Raw genomic sequence first — 18,925 nt, forward strand, 5'->3', positions numbered from 1 at the left:
TTTCCTTTCTTGAGAGCAGGCAGTAGGAGTAAACAGCCTCGGAACTACCCCAAAACTCTGCCTGTGGCCTGACCCTCTGCTCCTGGGCCCTTCTGGATCAAGAAGAGAAATTCTCCTTTGAATCAAGAAAAGAGAATTCTTGGGCTTCCCTGGTGGCGCAGTGGTTGCGAGTCCGCCCGCCGATTCAGAGGACACGGGTTCGTGCCCCGGTCCGGGAAGATCCCACATGCCGCGGAGCGGCTGGGCGTGAGCCATGGCCGCTGAGCCTGCGCGTCTGGAGCCTGTGCTCCGCAACGGGAGAGGCCACAGCGGTGAGAGGCCTGTGTACCAAAAAAAAAAAAAAAGCAAAGAGAATTCTCTGAGCATCTCTAAGTGATAGCAGGTCTGTTCCTCTAAACAAATGCCTCCGGGCACTAGGGGAGCGTCAGGCTTTTCTGGGGGCCCTGTGTCCTCAAAGACCCATTTGAGGCCCGCATCCCGGCTTGGCCATTGACGTCTACATGAGCAGTAACCTTCAATGGCCTCCAATGTCCCCATCTGTGAAGGAAGGAATTGGACGGGTCGTCTGAGATTCCCCTGCCCCGAGGCACCTGTGGGTGTGTGCGTGAATATGTGCACGTATGCACACATGCGTGTGCACGTATGCACACATGCGTGTGCACGTATGAGCACATGTGGTGTGTTCCTGTTTGTATGTGGGCCCATGTGTGGGAGCTGTGTTACAAGTGTGCAATGCATTGTGCATGCTAGTGCTGTGTGTGCACCTATGTAGTGTGTGTGTTTTGTGTGTGTGTTGATGCAACCATCAGGTTCTCCTGGTGACAAGGAGCAAGCAGCTTGCTCAGGCTACTTCTCTAGGTCATATTGGACTTACAAACTACAACCATTTCAGAACCCAATCTGTTCTCAGTGGGAGGAGCTCCTGTATCGAAAGGGCCGGTTTTGTTGAGTCTCTCCCACTCTGGAATAGAAGGCCCACGAGATGTCTGTTCCAAGACCCACTGGAGAATTACAAAACCAAAGTCTAAACCAGGCGGAACTGAAGAAAACCAAGGTACTAAACCTCTCCATGGAGGAACAACAAGAAACAGCCAGACTTCACCGGGACCAGAGCAGATGGGTGTCCAGAATCCAGGCACCCCTGGGCTGAAGGAGCCTCACTCTGGGCTCTGCCACCAGCACGGCAGTGGCTCTGCTGTGCTCCCCTTCTCAGCTCTTCTCACTGGGGTGGCTAGATTCTCGCTTCTTTGTGACAGTGAGGAAGAGGTCCATTTGCCACGAATCGATGGTGTCAGCACCCCTCACTTGACCAGACCCCTATATCAAATTTTGTGTTCATAATTTGGGGATCCTTTTTTTCTTCAAAAGGGCCCCCAACATTGTATAAGCTTCAGGCCTGTGATAGATGGTCCCACCCTGGATATCTACCCTTTGACTCCCTAGCCCTTCTCCCAAAGAGGCAGAGTCTCTCCCCGCTCCACTCAAGTCTGGACCAGACTTAGGATCTCCTTTGCCCAAGAAAATGCAGCAAAAGTGATGCTGGGACTCCCCTGGTGGTGCAGAGTTAAGAATCCACCTGCCAATGCAGGGGACACGGGTTCGATCCCTGGTCCGTGAAGATCCCACATGCCGCAGAGCAACTGAGCCTGTGCGCCACAACTACTGAGCCACACTCCAGAGCCCATGAGCCACAACTACTGGAGCCCACGAGCCACAACTACTGAAGCCCACGCACCTAGAGCCCTTGCTCTGCAACAAGAGAAGCCACTGAGATGAGAAGCCCGCACAGCACAATGAAGAGTAGCCCCTGCTGGCTGCAACTAGAGAAAGCCCGTGTGCAGCAATGAAGACCCAATGCAGCCAAAAATAAGAAAGAAAGAAAGAAAGAAAGAAAGAAAGAAAGAAAGAAAGAAAGAAAGAAAGAAAGAAAGAAAGAAAGAAAGAAAGGAAGGAAGGAAGGAAGGAAGGAAGGAAGGAAGGAAGGAAGGAAGGAAGGAAGGAAGGAAGAAAGAAAAGTGATGCTGCACCGTTTCCAAACCCCAGCCTGCGGAGGCCTCCTGCACCTTCTCTTATTCTCATGCTCTTCTGCTTCTGCCACGAGAACACGCCAGGCTAACCAGTGGCTGGATTGAGAGACAGGTGGATCAGAGCGAGGCGGCCCTAGCCAACAGCCAGCTGACCCCCAGACGCGCAAGGGAGCCCACCTGAGGCCAGAAGGACCACCCAGATTAAACTGCCAATTCACAAACTTATTGCATGCCACTGAGTTTGGGACAGTCCATTGCGGCATTATTGTAGCAATCAAAAACTAAAAGAAGACCCCACAAAATCCAGACCCGCCCTGACAGCAGCTCATCCTCCACTCCATGGTTTTATCTGCCCCATGGTTTCTGTTCACTCCAATCCTCTCTGCCCTTCTGACTTTTCCTCGCAGCTCCTCAAGGATGGCCTGGCCTGGCCCTTCTGTCTCAAGACTCTCACCCTCACCTCTTCCCCAATGTGGTTCAGATCAGAACAGTCTTTGGACCACTAGAGTCATCCATGGCTTGTGATTCAATAAATTGGTCTAAATTACAAAAGCAATACATGTTCATTTCAGGAAAGTAAATTGTGAAATAGAGATAAGGTCAAAAAAAAGGATTTAATTGCTTCACTTTTAAGAGCTAATCATTCGTAACATTAAGGTTTATACTTCACCCATCTTTTTTATCTCTTCCTGCAGAAATGTAACGTTATTCCAGAAATTATGTAGAGTCACTAATGTATGAGTTCATGTCACTCACTGCTCAACAGATCTTCACCGCAAACAACACTATCTCCTTTGGGGAAAGATGTCCTATAAAACAAATATCCTCAAGGAGGATGGTTTTAGGGAATTCCCTGGTGGTCCAGTGGTTAGGACTCGGTGCTTTCACTGCTGTGGGCCGGGGTTCAATCCCTGGTCAGGGAACTAAGATCCCGCAAGAAGCGTGGCATGGCCAAAAAAAAAAGAAGGATGGTTTTAAAGCTTTGGAGAGTAGAACCAGTTCACATTTCTTTTTGGTGGAAATGCCTCCAGCGACTATATGACCACAAATTCCTCTTCGTCCCGTTGGACTTGCAAACTACAGTCTTTTCAGAACATAACTTGTTCGCAGGTGAAGGAGCTCCTGCATTGAAAGCACCGGGCTCGTTGGATGTCTCCCACTCTGGATTAGAAGATCTGTGAGGGCTGTATCCCCAGTGGCTAAAACCACATTTGACCCTTAGTAGATTCTCAATAAAGTAATTGGTGGAAAATGAATGAACGAATGAACCATTTTTACTGCATTGTCATTCTTCCCCTAGCCATGTAACCTCTGCTAAGAAACTCTGTCTAGCACCTAGGAACCAGTCATAAACCATAACTGTTCTCAGCAACTGTCCCCAACCCCTTTCGGTTCACCTTGGACCCAACCTCACTCCATCTTTTCTACCCACTCTGTGCTACGCTCCGTGTTTCATATCGTTACCGTATTGACCGTATTGAACCCTCACTACAAATCTAGGGGAAAGGTGATGTGATTCCTATTTTTCAGGTAAAGAAATTAAGGCTCAGAGAGCAAGTACCTTGTCCAAGGTCACACGGCTAATAACTGGCAAACCCAGGATTCAGCCCCAGGTCTGGCTCGTATAAGCATGCCATCCTGCTTCCTGCTGGAGAGGTTGAGAAAGAAACCAGCTGCCCTTTGATCCTGTTCAGTGCTGACAATGACGAGGAAGGTCAGCATCAAAGAGTGAATAAGACAGAGCATTCTTGAGCTGCTGGTCTTCAGGGTATCCACTCCAACGCTGTTTTTTTTAAATTTTATTGAAGTATAGTTGATTTACAGTGTTGTGTTAATTTCTGCTGTACAGCAAAGTGATTCACTTATTTATACACATATTCTTTTCCATTATGGTTCATCACAGGACTGAATATAGTTCCCTCTGCTATTCAGTAGGACCTTGTTGTTTGTCCATCCTATATATAATAGTTTGCATCTACTAATCCCAAACTCTCAGTCTTTCCCTGCCCCCCACACTTGGGAACCACAAGTCTGTTCTCTATGTCTGTGAGTCTGTTTCTGTTTTGTAGATATGTTCTTTTGTGTCATGTTTTAGATTCCACTTATAAGTGTTATCATATGGTATTTTTCTTTTTCTGACTTACTTCACTTAGCGTGATCATCTCTAAGTCCATCCATGTTGCTTCAAATGGCATTATTTCATTCTTTTTAATGGCTGAGTAATATTCCATTCTGTATATGTACCACATCTTCTTTATCCATTCATGTGTCAATGGACATTTAAGTTGTTACCATGTCTTGGCTATTGTAAATAGTGCTGCTATGAACATAGGGGTGCATGGATCTTTTCGAATTATAGTTTTGTCTGAGTAAAGACAAAAAAACCTTCTCCAAAAGTGAAAGAATGTGTTATCATGAACTGGAAACTGATTTAACAAAGCAAGTGACTGATAACACCAGCGTTGAACATTTTCCAGGTCTAACGCCCCTCTAGTCTGCAGTCTATGGAATGAGAAACTGAGTCTCAACTAAGCTCTTGTCCAGGAATTCAGGCAGAGGCAAAACTTCTTTTTGAGAAAAACATAGGTCTCCAGAGAGTGAGTTTACCCCCTACTAGGATCAGAAGATGAAAGGGTTCTTTGATTTTCAGAACAGAGTGTCTGTCATCTCTGCTGCCTGCTCCTCGGGTATCCAAGGTGTGCAACACCTGCTGAAATGGATGAAATGGAATAGCTGCTATTCAGGTTCCCTTTGCCCAAAGAGCCTGATCCATTTTAGTGTGCTAGATTTGTTTGCAAAAATAAAATCAAGTATTTTTAAGCAAAAGTTAGGCTAAACATTGGCATTCTTCTTGGCTTTTACCAGAGTTGTCCTAGCTCACCATGCTTCCCCAACACAGACACGGACTTTTTCAGATTACAAAAGTAATGTGTGGGACTTCCCTGGTGGTCCAGTGGTTAAGACTCCATGTTTCCACTACAGGGGGCATGGGTTTGATCCTTGGTCAGGGAACTAAGATCCCGCATGCTGTGTGAGGCGTGGGCAAAATTAATTAATTAATTAATTTTTAAAAAAAGCTTATGAAAACCAGCATATACACCTAAGTGAGGTACACATAGGTCATCATAGAAGCAGACCTCTCTGCCCCTTCTTCTTTTGCTTAATAATATAGTTTTTCCCAAACAGCACATATAGATCTTCCTCATTCTTTTATCATTCCCAATATTGCATTGCATGTACATTCTAGAGTTTATTTCACCTATACCAACTGCTTAATTATTTGCTCCTACAAATGCTACAATGAGCAGCCTTGTACACATATCTTGGTGTACTTTTGCAAGCAAAGCCATAGAATTGCTGAATCATAGGAATTTGCTTTTGTAACTCTGCTATTGTCAACTGCTCTCCAAAATGCCCCAATGTAGACTCCCACCAATGATGTATGTGTGAGTACCTGCTTCCCCAAGTCTCAGCCAATATTGACCATTATCAAAGTTTTATCAAACCTTTGTATATTATTTTGTATCAGTCAGGGTTCTCCAGAAAAACAGAACCAGTAGGAAATATATCTATAAAGGTAGATTTCATTCAAGGAGTTGGCTTACACAACCGTGGGAGTTGGCAAGTCCAGAATCTGTAGGGTTGGCCAGCAGATTGGAAATTCTCAGGCAGGAGCCAATACTACAATCTTGAGGCATAATTTTTCCTTTCTCAGGGAAATCTCAGCTTTGCTCTTAAGGTCTTTCAATTAACTGGATAAGGCAAATGCAGATTATTGAAGACTTACAAGTCAACTCATTGTAGATGTTAATCACATCGAAAATATGCCTTCACAGCAATCTCTAGATTAGTGTTTAATTGAATAACTGGGATTATAGCCTGGCCACCTTGACACATAAAACTAACCATATATACACACACATAAAATATATCTATTCATAACCTTTGTTCATTTTTCTATTGAGACTTTCTTTTGAGAGCTCTTTATATTACTTGGTGTTTTAACCCTTTGTCTGTCATACGTCTTGCCAATATTTTCCCTCTGTCTTTTCTTTTTTTTTTTTCGGTTTGTAACTGCATTTTTTTTCTTTTTTTTTTTAACATCATTATTGGACTTAATTGCTTTACAATGGTGTGTTAGTTTCTGCTTTATAACAAAGTGAATCAGCTCTAGAGCCCGCGAGCCACAACTACTGAGCCCTCGAGCCACAACTACTTAAGACCGTGTGCCTAGAGCCCATGCTCCGCAACAAGAGAAGCCACCACAATGAGAAGCCCACGCACCGCAATGAAGAGTAGCCCCAGCTTGCCGCAACTAGAGAAAGCTCTCACGTAGCAATGAAGACCCAACATAGTCAAAAATAAATTAATTAATTTTTTAAAATGGGCATTTGTAATTTTGCAGAAGATGCAAAGTTTTTCCTATAGTTTTTGTATCGACCCTTGCTAAAAGCCAGGGACTAACATTAAATCACATTTCCATAGAGGCCTCTCACCGGGAGCTGGGCTAATGCTGTCTAAATACATTGCTTTCCTGTGACTTCGTGATTCAGGGGAACATTTAGAAAGCAAGATGAATGCGGTGGTTACCATGGCTCTTACAGTGGCTCTGAGCGACCTTTTTTTTCTTTTTCTTTTTCTTTTTTAACACTGGTGTGTTCGTTTCTGCTTTATAACCAAGTGAATCAGCTATACATATACATATATCCCCATATCTCCTCCCTCTTGCGTCTCCCTCCCACCCTCCCTATCCCACCCCAGCGACCTTTTAAATAAGACAGGAAATTTAAATGCCATAAAGAAAAAGATCAATAGATCTGATTGTATAGAAAAATATACTCCGGTCTACAGAAGATACCAGCAACAAAATCAAAAGACAGAGGGGGACATATATACACTACCAAATGTAGAATAGATAGCTAGTGGGAAGCAGCCGCATAGCACAGGGAGATCAGCTCGGTGCTTTGTGACTCAGTAGTTGTGGCGCACAGGCTTAGCTGCTCTGCGGCATGTGGGATCTTCCTGGACCAGGGATCGAACCCGTGTCCCTTGCATTGGCAGGCGGATTCTCAACCACTGTGCCACCAAGGAAGCCCTACAAATGCCCATTTTGTCATTCAGGACCTCTTGTATAAGAATCTACATAAGAGATTCCTCTCAGCAGCTCATGCCAAGAGAAAATACTCATTGATTGACAGGACTCAAGTACCACACACCCCTTCTGGTTTCCCATTTTGTCTTGACTGCCAAGAAACCCAGAATCAAATGTAATTCTCAAATGCAGGAAAAACCCAGCCTCACTCTGGGGCAGAAATTCCTCGGGCAGCATCATTAACTGCCCTCTTTTATAGTGGGTTTTGTTGTAAATCACCTCAAATCCCTTTTGGATGTGGATGAGGCACAAATACGGACATAAACAAAATGACTTAAGAAGAGAGAACAGGGTTCAAGATGGCGGAGTAGAAGGACGTGCGCCCACTCCCTCTTCGAGAGCACCGGAATCACAACTAACTGCTGAACAATCATTGACAGGAAGACATTGGAACTCACCACAAAAGATACCCACATCCAAAGACAAAGGAGAAGCTGCACTGAGACAGTAGGAGGGGCGCAATCACAATAAAATCAAATCCCATAACTGCTGGGTGGGTGACTCACAAACTGGAGAACACTTATACCACAGAAGTCCACCCACTGGAGTGAAGGTTCTGAGCCCCACGTCAGGTTTCCCAACCTGGGGGTCTGGCAATGGGAGGAGGAATTCCTAGAGAATCAGACTTTGAAGGCTAGCAGGATTTGACTGCAGGATTTTGACAGGACTGGGGAAAACAGAGACTCCACTCTTGGAGGGCACACACAAAGTAGTGTGCACATGGGGACTCAGGGGAAGGAGTAGTGACCCCATAGGAGACTGAACCATACCTACCTGCTAGTGTTGGAGGGTCTCCTGCAGAAGCAGGGGGTGGCTGTGGCTCACATGGGGACAAGGACACTGGCAGCAGAAGTTCTGAGAAGTACTCCTTGGTGTGAGCCCTCCCAGAGTCCGCCATTAACCCCACCAAAGAGCCGGGTAAGCTCCAGTGCTGGGTCACCTCAGGCCAAACAACCAACAGGGAGGGAACCCAGTCCCACCCATCAGCAGACAAGTGGATTAAAGTTTTACTGATCTCTGCCCACCAGAGCAACAGCCAGCTCTACCATCACCAGTCCCTCCCATCAGGAAGCTTGCACAAGCCTCTTAGATAACCTCATCCACCAAAGGGCAGACAGCAGAAGCAAGAAGAACTACAATTCTGCAACCTGTGGAAGGAAAACCACATTCACAGAAAGATAGAAGAATTTAGATAGAAGAATTTAGAATAATGAAAGTGAAGATGATCCAGGACCTCAGAAAAAGAATGGAGACAAAGATCAAGAAGATGCAAGAAATGTTGAACAAAGACCTAGAAGAATTAAAGAACAAACACCTGGAAGAATTAAAGAACAAACAGAGATGAACAATAACTGAAATGAAAAGTACACTAGAAGGAATCAATAGCAGAATAACTGAGGCAGAAGAACAGATAAGTGACTGGGGAGACAGAATGGTGGAATTAACTGCTGCAGAACAGAATAAAGAAAAAAGAAATGAAGACAGCCTTAGAGACCTCTGGGACAACATTAACAACAAGATTCATATTATAGGGGTCCCAGAAGAAGACAGAGAAAAAGACCCGAGAAAATATTTGAAGAGATCATATTCGAAAACTTCCCTAACGTGGGAAAGGAAATAGCCACCCAAATCCAGGAAGCGCAGAGAGTCCCAGGTAGGATAAACCCAAGGAGAAACATGCTGAGACACATAATAATCAAATTGACAAAAATTAAAGACAAAGAAAAGTTATTGAAAGCAACAAGGGGAAAATGACAAATAAAATACAAGGGAACTCCCAGCTGATTTCTCAGCAGAAACTCTACAAGCCAGAAGGGAGTGGCATGATATACTTAAAGTGATGAAAAGGAAGAACCTACAACCAAGATTACTCTACCCGGCAAAGATCTCATTCAGATTTGATGGAGAAATCAAAAGCTTTACAGACAAGCAAAACGTAAGAGAATTCAGCACCACCAAACCCGCTCTACGACAAATGCTAAAGGAATTTCTCTAAGTGGGAAACACAAGAGAAGAAAAGGACCTACAAAAACAAACCCATAACAATTAAGAAAATGGTAATAGGAACATACATATTGATAATTACCTTAAACGTGAATGGATTAAAGGCTCCAACCAAAAGACACAGGCTCGCTGAATGGATACAAAAACAAGACACATATATATGCTGTCTACAAGAGACCACTTCAGACCTAGGGACACATACAGACTGAAAGTGTGGGGATGGAAAATGATATTCCATGCAAATGGAAATCAAAAGAAAGCTGGAATAGCAATACTCATATCAGATAAAATAGACTTTAAAATAAAGAATGTTACAAGAGATAAAGAAGGACACTACATAATGATCAAGGGATCAATCCAAGAAGAAGATATAACAATTATAAATACATATGCACCCAACATAGGAGCACCTCAATACATAAGGCAACTGCTAACAGCTATAAAAGAGGAAATCGACAGTAACACAATAATAGTGGGGGACTTTAACACCTCACTTACACCAATGGACAGATCATCCAGACAGAAAATTAATAAGGAAACACAAGCTTTAAACGACACAAGAGGACAGATAGATTTAACTGATATTTGTAGGACATTCCATCCAAAAACAGCAGATTACACTTTCTTCTCAAGTGCACATGGAACATTCTCCAGGAAAGATCACATCTTGGGTCACAAATCAAGCCTTGGTAAATTTAAGAAAATTGAAATCATATCAAGAATCTTTTCTGACCACAACGCTATGAGATTAGAAATTAATTACAGGGAAAAAAAATGTAAAAAACACAAACACAAACACATGGAGGCTAAACAATACATTACTAAATAACCAAGAGATCACTGAAGAAATCAAAGAGGAAATCAAAAAATAGCTAGAGACAAATGACAATGAAAACATGACGATCCAAAATCTATGGGATGCAGCAAAAGCAGTTCTAAGAGGGAAGTTTATAGCTATACAAGCCTACCTCAAGAAACAAGAAAAATCTCAAATAAACAATCTAACCTTACACCTAAAGGAACTAGAGAAAGAAGAAAAAACAAAACCCGAAGTTAGTAGGAGGAAAGAAATCATAAAGATCAGAGCAGAAATAAATGAGATAACAACAAAGAAAACAATAGCAAAGATCAATAAAACTAAAAGGTGCTTCTTTGAGAAGATGAACAAAATTGATAAACCTTTAACCAGACTTATCAAGAAAAAGAGGGAGAGGACTCAAATCAATAAAATTAGAAATGAAAAAGGAGAAGTTACAACAGACACCGCAGAAATACAAAGTATCATAAGAGACTACTACAAGCAATTCTATGCCAATAAAATGGACAACCTGGAAGAAATGGACAAATTCTTAGAAAAGCACAACCTTCTGAGACTGAGCCAGGAAGAAATAGAAAGACAATATGGTACTGGCACAAAAACAGAAATATAGATCAATGGAACAGGATAGAAAGCCCAGAGATAAACCCACGCACCTATGGTCCACTAATCTATGACAAAGGAGGCAAGGATACACAATGGAGAAAAGACAGTCTCTTCAATAAGTGGTGCTGGGAAAACTGGACAGCTACATGTAAAAGAATGAAATTAGAACACTCCCTAACACCATACACAAAAATAAACTCAAAATGGAATAGAGACCTAAATGTAAGACCGCACAATATAAAACTCTTAGAGGAAAACATAGGAAGAACACTGTTTGACATAAATCACAGCAAGATCTTTTTTGATCCACTTTCTCGAGTAATGGAGATAAAAACAAAAATAAACAAATGGGACCTAATGAAACTTAAAAGCTTTTGCAAAGCAAAGGAAACTACAAACAAGATGAAAAGACAACCTTCAGAATGGGAGAAAATATTTGCAAACGAATCAACGGACAAAGGATTAATCTCCAAAATATATAAACAGCTCATGCAGCTCAATATTAAAAAAAACAAACAACCCAATCAAAAAATGGGCAGAAGATCTAAATAGACATTTCTCTTAAGAAGACATACAGATGGCCAAGAAGCACATGAAAAGCTGCTCAACATCACTAATTATTAGAGAAATGTAAGTCAAAACTACAATGAGGTATCACCTCACACCAGTTAGAATGGGCATCATCAGAAAATCTACAAACAACAAATGCTGGAGAGGGTGTGGAGAAAAGGGAACCCTCTTGCACAGTTGGTGGGAATGTAAATTGATACAGCCACTATGGAGAACAGTATGGAGGTTCCTTAAAAAACTAAAAATAGGATTACCTTATGACCCAGCAATCCCACTACTGGACATATACCCAGAGAAAACCTTAATTCAAAAAGACACATGCACCCCAATGTTCATTGCAGCACTATTTACAACAGCCAGGTCACGGAAACAAATGCCCATTGACAGACAAATGGATAAAGAAGATGTGGTACATATATGCAATGGAATATCACTCAGCCATAAAAAGGAATGAAAATTCCTTTCGTAGAGACATGGATGGATCTAGAGACTGTCATACAAAGTGAAGTAAGTCAGAAAGAGAAAAACAAATATCGTATATTAACGCATATATGTGGAACCTAGAAAAATGGTACAGATGAACTGGTTTGCAGGGCAGAAATAGAGACACAGATGTAGAGAACAAACGTATGGACACCAACGGGGGAGAGTGGCGGTGGGGGTGGGGGTGGTGGGATGAATTGGGTGATTGAGATTGACATGTATACACTCATATGTGTAAAATGGATAGCTAATAAGAACCTGCTGTATAAAAAAATAAATAAAATAAAATTCAAAAAAAGTCCTATGATAAACAATAATGGAAAAGAATATGAAAAAGAATATATATATATATCTATAACTGAATCACTTTGCTCTACAGCAGAAATTAACACAACATTGTAAATCAACTATACTTCCATAAAATTAAAAAAAATAAAAAGAAGGGAGAACAAAGACACTTGTCTGAATGGTGGCGAAGCTGACACAGATTTCTGTCACAACCACAATTAATTAACAGTTTCATAAATGCTCCAAAAGAGGGAAGGTGGAGTAGAAAATCTAGATCTGAGGTTGACATCTGGCTTCTCCAAGCAGTAACATTCGGAGCCCCCCTGGAGAAACTTGAGGAAAATCCTGGCAGCTTCTGAGTGGAGAGAGAAACTCCATTGTGTCTCTAAGGTAATAGATTAGGCAGACCCACCTGTAACATTTGGGAGACCAGGGCTAGAATACAAATGGTGGCCCATAAACCTTATGTCTCAATATTTTCATGTTCTAAATCAAGCTAAAAAGACTATCCAATCAAGTGCATCTGATCTTCCTACCTTGACAAAAATACCGTCCTACTGACCCAGAAGGATTTGAATGTAGGATTCTCAGAAGTTCTGCACCGAAATGTGGCAGCCTAGTGACAGCCATCTCCCGGTCCTTAGCTCACCATCCACAGACACTCCCCTGCCCTTCTCCCTCCTGCACATTCCACACCCCAAAGGTCCTGAGGAGGATGCATGTAGACACCCCAGCCTCCACATCCAAGCTCTGTTCACATCCCTGCAAAGAGCCACCCCTTGGCCACTCCTCAGGCAACTCTAGCAGTGAGCTGGGAGCTAAGTATAGTCTATAGGAGGGACACGGGTCTTTGGACCACTCATTTCATGGGGAGGGGCACAGGCAGAGGATGACCAGGGCTAAATCCAGGATGACCTGGATTTAAGGGAAAATCATTCAGTTTGTAAATTGATCCACTCTGAGCTCTCCATGGTGGCCCAGGAAAAGAGTCTGTAGCGTCATCAATTGATTTCCTGATGTGATCATCTTCACCGGGCTGATGTTTCTAAAAAGACCTATACGAGAACATCGTCCTGGCCCTGCCTTCAGGCAGGATTCACCTGGATCTGAAATGCTGAACCCCGTCACCCCGGACTGTGAGCTCACTGAATCAGAAGACGTCCTAAGAAGATGGAACTGTTTTCATATGAGAGAAGAAAGTGATGAGAACTCTTCACCCTGGAAAGGAAAAGGATATAGCCTTTAGTAAATGAATGAGGTGGGCACGGATGGACAGATTGACCCCTCACATTCTGGAATATTCTCTCTAGGAAGCACTTCCTCCAGCTTGAGGAAGTTTGATTTGAGACGTGAATTATTAAAGCCGCTACACACAACAAACAAATGGAGCCTTTTAACCCGGGAGGAAAATAAAAGCTGAATGGAATTTGGTTCGCGAAGTGTGGGTGGGGGACGGTAGTCAGAGGAGGTCCAAAGGCAGCATCATGGATAACCCCATGTTTGCCCTGCTATCGAGTCAACGCCACGGTCAGAGCAAACAGGGCTGGCGCCCACGGCTCTGACCTAAGGAGGCCTTGTCAATCTTTATGCTTTTAAATTTTTGGTTTTTTACGTCTTTATGTTTTTCCAAGTTGAGCTAAAGTTGGCATCTCCTAAGCCTTTCCAATGACTCTGAATGCTTGCCTTTGGAAAGTGGTTACTGTCCTCTTTGAAACTAAGGCATTTACCCATTCATTCATTCATTGAGCACCCACTGGGTGTCAGCCTCTGGGTGCATGTATATTTCTTCCCTGCTGCTTATGATTTTCTTTCAAATACAGCACCTGAACTTCCAGCTAATTCTCCCCACTTACTTCTTCCAAGTTCAAAAGTAGCCAGACCCTTCTTTCCCAGACTCTGCTTCCCTTTGAAATGCTGTCCTCTCCAAGGCCAAGTGCAAACTCTTCCCAAGATCTATATCCAGACATCCTGATTTTTTTTTATTCTATAGATTTTCCCATACAGGAAACCCATTGTGTTAATCCAGGTCTTCCAAGAAGCAGATGCCAAAAGGGAATTAAATGCGCAAGGATTTTGTTAGTGGAAACACCTACAAGATAAATGGGGTGGGAGCCAGGAGAGGTAGGGAGAGCGGTGAGGCCATGGGGGAGGGCAGGTCTGACCCCAGGTGAAGGAGGGAGAGCAGCAAGGTTGGGTAGAAGCATCTGAGGCTGCTGTGAAGTCTCTGGAAGGTTCTGTAAAACGTAGAGAGAGTCCTTGAGCCTAATTCGGCTTTTAGGGGAGTCTCGTGTCTCCCAGGAACATATCTGCCTCAGTGTTCCCGCCACGCTCCACCCTTGGCCAGGAAGTTCCCGTGGGAAGCACGGCCTCAGCACAAACACATCAGTGATGGATTGGATCGCAGAGTGCAGCCACGGGGGCCTCCGTCAGGAATGCCCCTGTGTTTGGAAGTCTGAGAGGCACATTCTCAAGGTCACCTCAGATGCTAATTAACTTGGGCTGAAACGAGGTTTCCTCTGTGCTTTCACGCTGTCCTCAGTGGTTTCAATAGGAAATCCAGAGTTTGGCCTGTGTCTGTGTGTGTGTGTGTGCGCGGGGGTGGATGTGTGTGCACACACGTATATGGTATTTAGAGAACCCACTCCCGCAGCCACCAGGACCTCTCAGCAGCCTAATCTACACCGCAGGCCCTCAAACCCCTCTGCTGCTCCCTTTCAGACCATCCTGGTGGGCGACAGCGGCGTGGGGAAGACATCTCTGCTCGTTCAGTTCGACCAGGGCAAGTTCATCCCGGGATCCTTCTCAGCCACCTTGGGCATCGGATTCACAGTAAGTACCTCTGGGCTCAGGGGCCCTGCTGGGCCTCTGACAGGGTCCCGGCAGGAAACGGGTGGATGCTCACATTGGATCATTCAGGAGGTTTAATAGAAAGGCTATTTACCAAGATGCAGTCCATGGGTGGGGAAACCAGGAGGGATGGCCCAGGGCCCTTGGGCAGTTTCAAGGCGTCCATCCCACCCCGAGCCTGAAAATCAGTGAGGAGGGCACCGTCACCAGAACCAGGGACAAAGGGGGCTGCGTGGGCAGGGCTGGGAGGAGCTGCCACCCTCGGTGGTGGAACGGAGCAACCAGTGCAATAAGTCGGCCGCCCTCCCGTGTTGCTCTCCTCCTGCTTCCCCTCCATCTTCTTCCTGGGCTCCGCTCCAGCTAGTAAGCAAGGGAATATCTTGATACAGACATAGGGCAAGAAGAGCCTGGAGAGGCAAAGGGATGCCTTAAAAGTTTAAGCACAGGGCTTCGCTGGTGACGCAGTGGTTGAGAGTCTGCCTGCCGATGCAGGGGACAAGGGTTCGTGCCCCGGTCCGGGAAGATCCCACATGCCGCGGAGCGGATGGGCCCGTGAGCCATGGCCGCTGAGCCTGCGCGTCCGGAGCCTGCACTCTGCAACAGGAGAGGCCACAACAGTGAGAGACCTGCGTACCGCAAAAAAAAAAAAAAAAAGTTTAAGCACAATCCAAACTTGGCATTGTCATGTGGGGCCTAGGGCACTGGCAGGTCAAAGGTTAAAGTTCAGGTTTTAGCACTGTCTCTCCCTGGACACAGCCTCAAGTTTCCTCTATTCCCAGCCCTTCTGTGGGCCACGAAGCCCTTGCTCTAGCTCACATCCCCACTTTCACCATGGCTGCCGGCTGCTGTCAGAAGACCTTGAACCCTGGGGAGGCCTTTGGAAGGGTCTCAGCCCTCTCTTGGACAGTGGCAGGAGCAGCAGGACCCTCTTTTGGGGTCTCCAGAATCCTCGTCCCCAGAGATGCAGAAGAGCAAATGTCATTTCTTGGGCAGCATGGGTATTTGAAAGGCCAGCCCCCGGGACCGAACAGAGCACCAGGCCTGCGAGGTGCTAGGACACAGCAGAGCCACGCTGGTGGAGAGAGGGGACCCCCAGAATCTGGGCCTGCCCACTGGGTCACAGTGCAGAAGGCAAGGGCCCACGACGGAGCAGAAATGAGAGGCTGGCCAGGGTGTGCGCCAGGGCCTGGAGTGATGGGGGAGACCGAGCCCCCGGAGGGCGGGGCCGAGTCCAGGGGGGCGGGGCTGAGTTCCAGGAGAGTGCGGCCCATCCTGGCAACCCCCAAGCCTTGGACCAGGCTGCCATGAAATGAACCAGGATGGCGGTGTCAGGCGTCCTCCACCGCGGGCCCACGTCACCTGCCCCTCAGCACCCAGGGCACACGGTGTCCCCACAGTCACACTCCTCACTCACTCCAACCCCGTCCTTCCGCCTGTCAGAGGACAGGAGGCAGAGAGTGGGGTGGGGAGTCTGCTTCACACTCCACAGAGGCACAGGGGTGGGACCTCCAAATTCTGCCACCAGCCTGGTAAGAAAAGTGAGGCAACTCGCCCGTGAGAAGGAAGAAAGTGTGTGGTCCACAGGACAGGCCGGGCTCTTCCCCTCTCCTGGGCCAGGGCCTTCCAGAGGCTCAGCTGCTCGCCTGGCACCGGTCAGCACCTCAGGACAAACCCGTGGGCAGCTTATGCTGAGTGAGGGCCTGAGTGCCCAACTCAGGCCTGAACCTGGGCTCTCCTGTGTCAAGTACATGACCTGGGAGCAAAATGGGTACATAGTCTACCCCCCAGCTGGGACACAAACCTAGAGGAACCCCCATACTGGTGGTAGAGGGCAGGGACAACAGCCCATGATGGGAACCACACCAAGGACAAGTGACTGACCCTGGGCCTAGACACACTGCCCAGTTATATACAAAGAGGTCTGCAGCTCTCGCTGAGAAAATGTCTGTCTCCTCCGCAAGCCCCCTTCCCACCCCTCATATAGCACTAAGGACCCTCAATTCCTTTCCTTTCCAGAGACAGGTCTCTTTCCAACCCTCTGCTCAGAGCAGCTCGATCTTTGTGGAGCAGCTGAAGTCTCCTGTGTTGTCTGACAAAGGGGCTGGAGGGCATTGGGGTCTCCTTCCAATATCAGTGGTCTGGGGAACCCCAGAGAGCTGGGCTGCAGGACACTCATTTGTCTGTCTGTCATTTGCACAGAGGTTTGAATCACTGCCGACAGCTGGCCATGTGCAAGTGCCCTGTGGTCAGCCCTGGTTGTGGCTGAATTCCCGGTAACTGAGGTCCTGCTGGCCTAGCTCATAAGGGTGAGTGTGGCCTGGGCAGCAGGAGAGGGGAGGAGTCCTTGATCTTTACTTTAAAGGAGACAGAGGTGGGGAATTCCCTGGTGGTCCAGGGGTTAGGACTCTGCACTTCCACTGCAGGACAGCAGGGGTCACGGGTTCGATCCCGCATGCCATGCGGCCAAAAAAATAATAATAATACTAAAAAATAAAGGAGACAGAGGTAAGTGGGGGGAACCACCTGGTGTCTGTCCTCAGGCCACTTCTCAGAGCCTCTGGAGCCCACTGCTTCCGGAAGCGGGACCGGCCCAGGGCCTGGGTAGACGCCTCTCAAACCAATATCTTCCCCAACTGCTCCCTCATCACCTCCATCAAACTGGCTGCTGAGTCCTGCGGATGGGTTTACTGGGGTGCTGACACCGACTGGGCTCACACCATAGTTGCTCCAGCTGGCCCCTCCCTCATGCCAGTTCAGGTCCTCCTGGCTACCTCTTGCCTCCATGTGCCCCAAACTCTGCAGTCTTGCCTGAACACTGCTGTAAAGTTCATCTTCCGAAAGCCTTGCCCCCGCGCCCCACCACCAAACACCAACAGTCTCACTACCGCCTTCCAGTAAAGTCAGAACCCCTCATCTGCCAGCCGAAGTCTTGCACAATGTAGCCTGGTGGTTTTTCAAGCACTCATGCAATGCACATGAAAACCTCCATTTTGTCTGCGGTGCAGATCCCAAGCTCACCCACGCCCACGTGGGGACCAGGATTTGCATGTTGTCAGCCGCCACGGACTCTCACGCAGATGTTCCATGTGCCTCAGTCCCCCAGCCTCTGTCTTGGTCTCCCCTCCACATCCTGACCCTGCACTCACAGGGCTGTGCACCTTTCCCCCCAGCTCTGGGGGTTTCTTCCAGCCCCCTCTGCTCGTTCCCCGATCTCCTCGGCTGCACACAAGGGCCCCTCTCTGAACCACCATGAGGTTTCATGAGGCATCATCACCTGCTCTATCAGGAAGGGGGGTGGCTGTGTGGGGTGACCTGTGCACAGGCGGGCAGGGAGGTCTGTTAGGGGTAATGTGGGGTGTATGTGCCTTCTGGATTTGGAGGTGATGGGAGGGGCTGGGGTCATTGAAGAGGTGCTTTCTGGGAATTCCTCGGAGGTCCAGTGGTTAGGACTCCTCGCTTTCACTGCCGAGGGCGCGGGTTTGAGCCCTGGTAGGGGAACTAAGATCCTGCAAGCCCCATGCCACGGCCGGAAAAAAAAAAAAAAGAGGGGCTTTATTTGGAGGGTGATTTGTACATCTGGGGACGGCGTGAGACATGGGGGCCAGTTAGGGGTGTATGTTGGTGGTGTGGGATGAGCTGTGTAACTGTGATGTGGTGAGAGGTGTTTAGGGGGACGTGAGGTGTGTGTTTGGGAGGGGTGATCATTTAAGATGCGTGTTTGGGGGGGGCCGTGTAAGGCATTGTGTGTTTATGGTATGATATGAGGTGTGCCTGTGTTCATGATGTGACACGTGTGTTTGTGGGATGATGGAGGGTATGTGTGGTTGTGGTGTGTCATGAGGCGTGTGTGTGTGATTGCAGCTGATACAAGACGGTGTATGTGGCTTGATCTGCGATGTGCATGGTGTGAGGGGTATGTGTTCCTGTGACGTTGCGTGTATGTGAGATTTGAGGTGTGTGTGTGTGTTGTGTGCATGATGTGAGGTGTCTATTTGTGGTGTGGTGTGAGCTGTGTGTGTCTGTGTGGGGTGTGAGGTGTGGGTGGGGTGACGTGTCCCTGGTGTGAGTACTTGGGGAGATGCAGGCTGGCCCAGCATGTACACAGCACTAGAGAGGCTGTCGGGAGGCCTG

The 18,925-nt window shown here is 46.6% G+C and overlaps 1 protein-coding gene across 2 annotated transcripts in view; it reads left to right on the plus strand.

Annotated features, from left to right (window-relative positions):
• Nucleotides 1-18,925, plus strand: part of RAB37 (RAB37, member RAS oncogene family) — a 71,384-nt gene that overhangs the window by 41,709 nt on the left and 10,750 nt on the right. For both annotated transcript variants that reach the window (XM_060290978.1, XM_030837574.2), the window contains exon 2: nt 14,666-14,776. In XM_060290978.1, coding sequence (XP_060146961.1) covers nt 14,666-14,776 — 111 coding nt within the window. The remainder of the gene's footprint in view (nt 1-14,665; nt 14,777-18,925) is intronic.

Source organism: Globicephala melas, chromosome 20, assembly GCF_963455315.2.
Source record: "Globicephala melas chromosome 20, mGloMel1.2, whole genome shotgun sequence".
NCBI lineage: Eukaryota > Metazoa > Chordata > Mammalia > Artiodactyla > Delphinidae > Globicephala > Globicephala melas.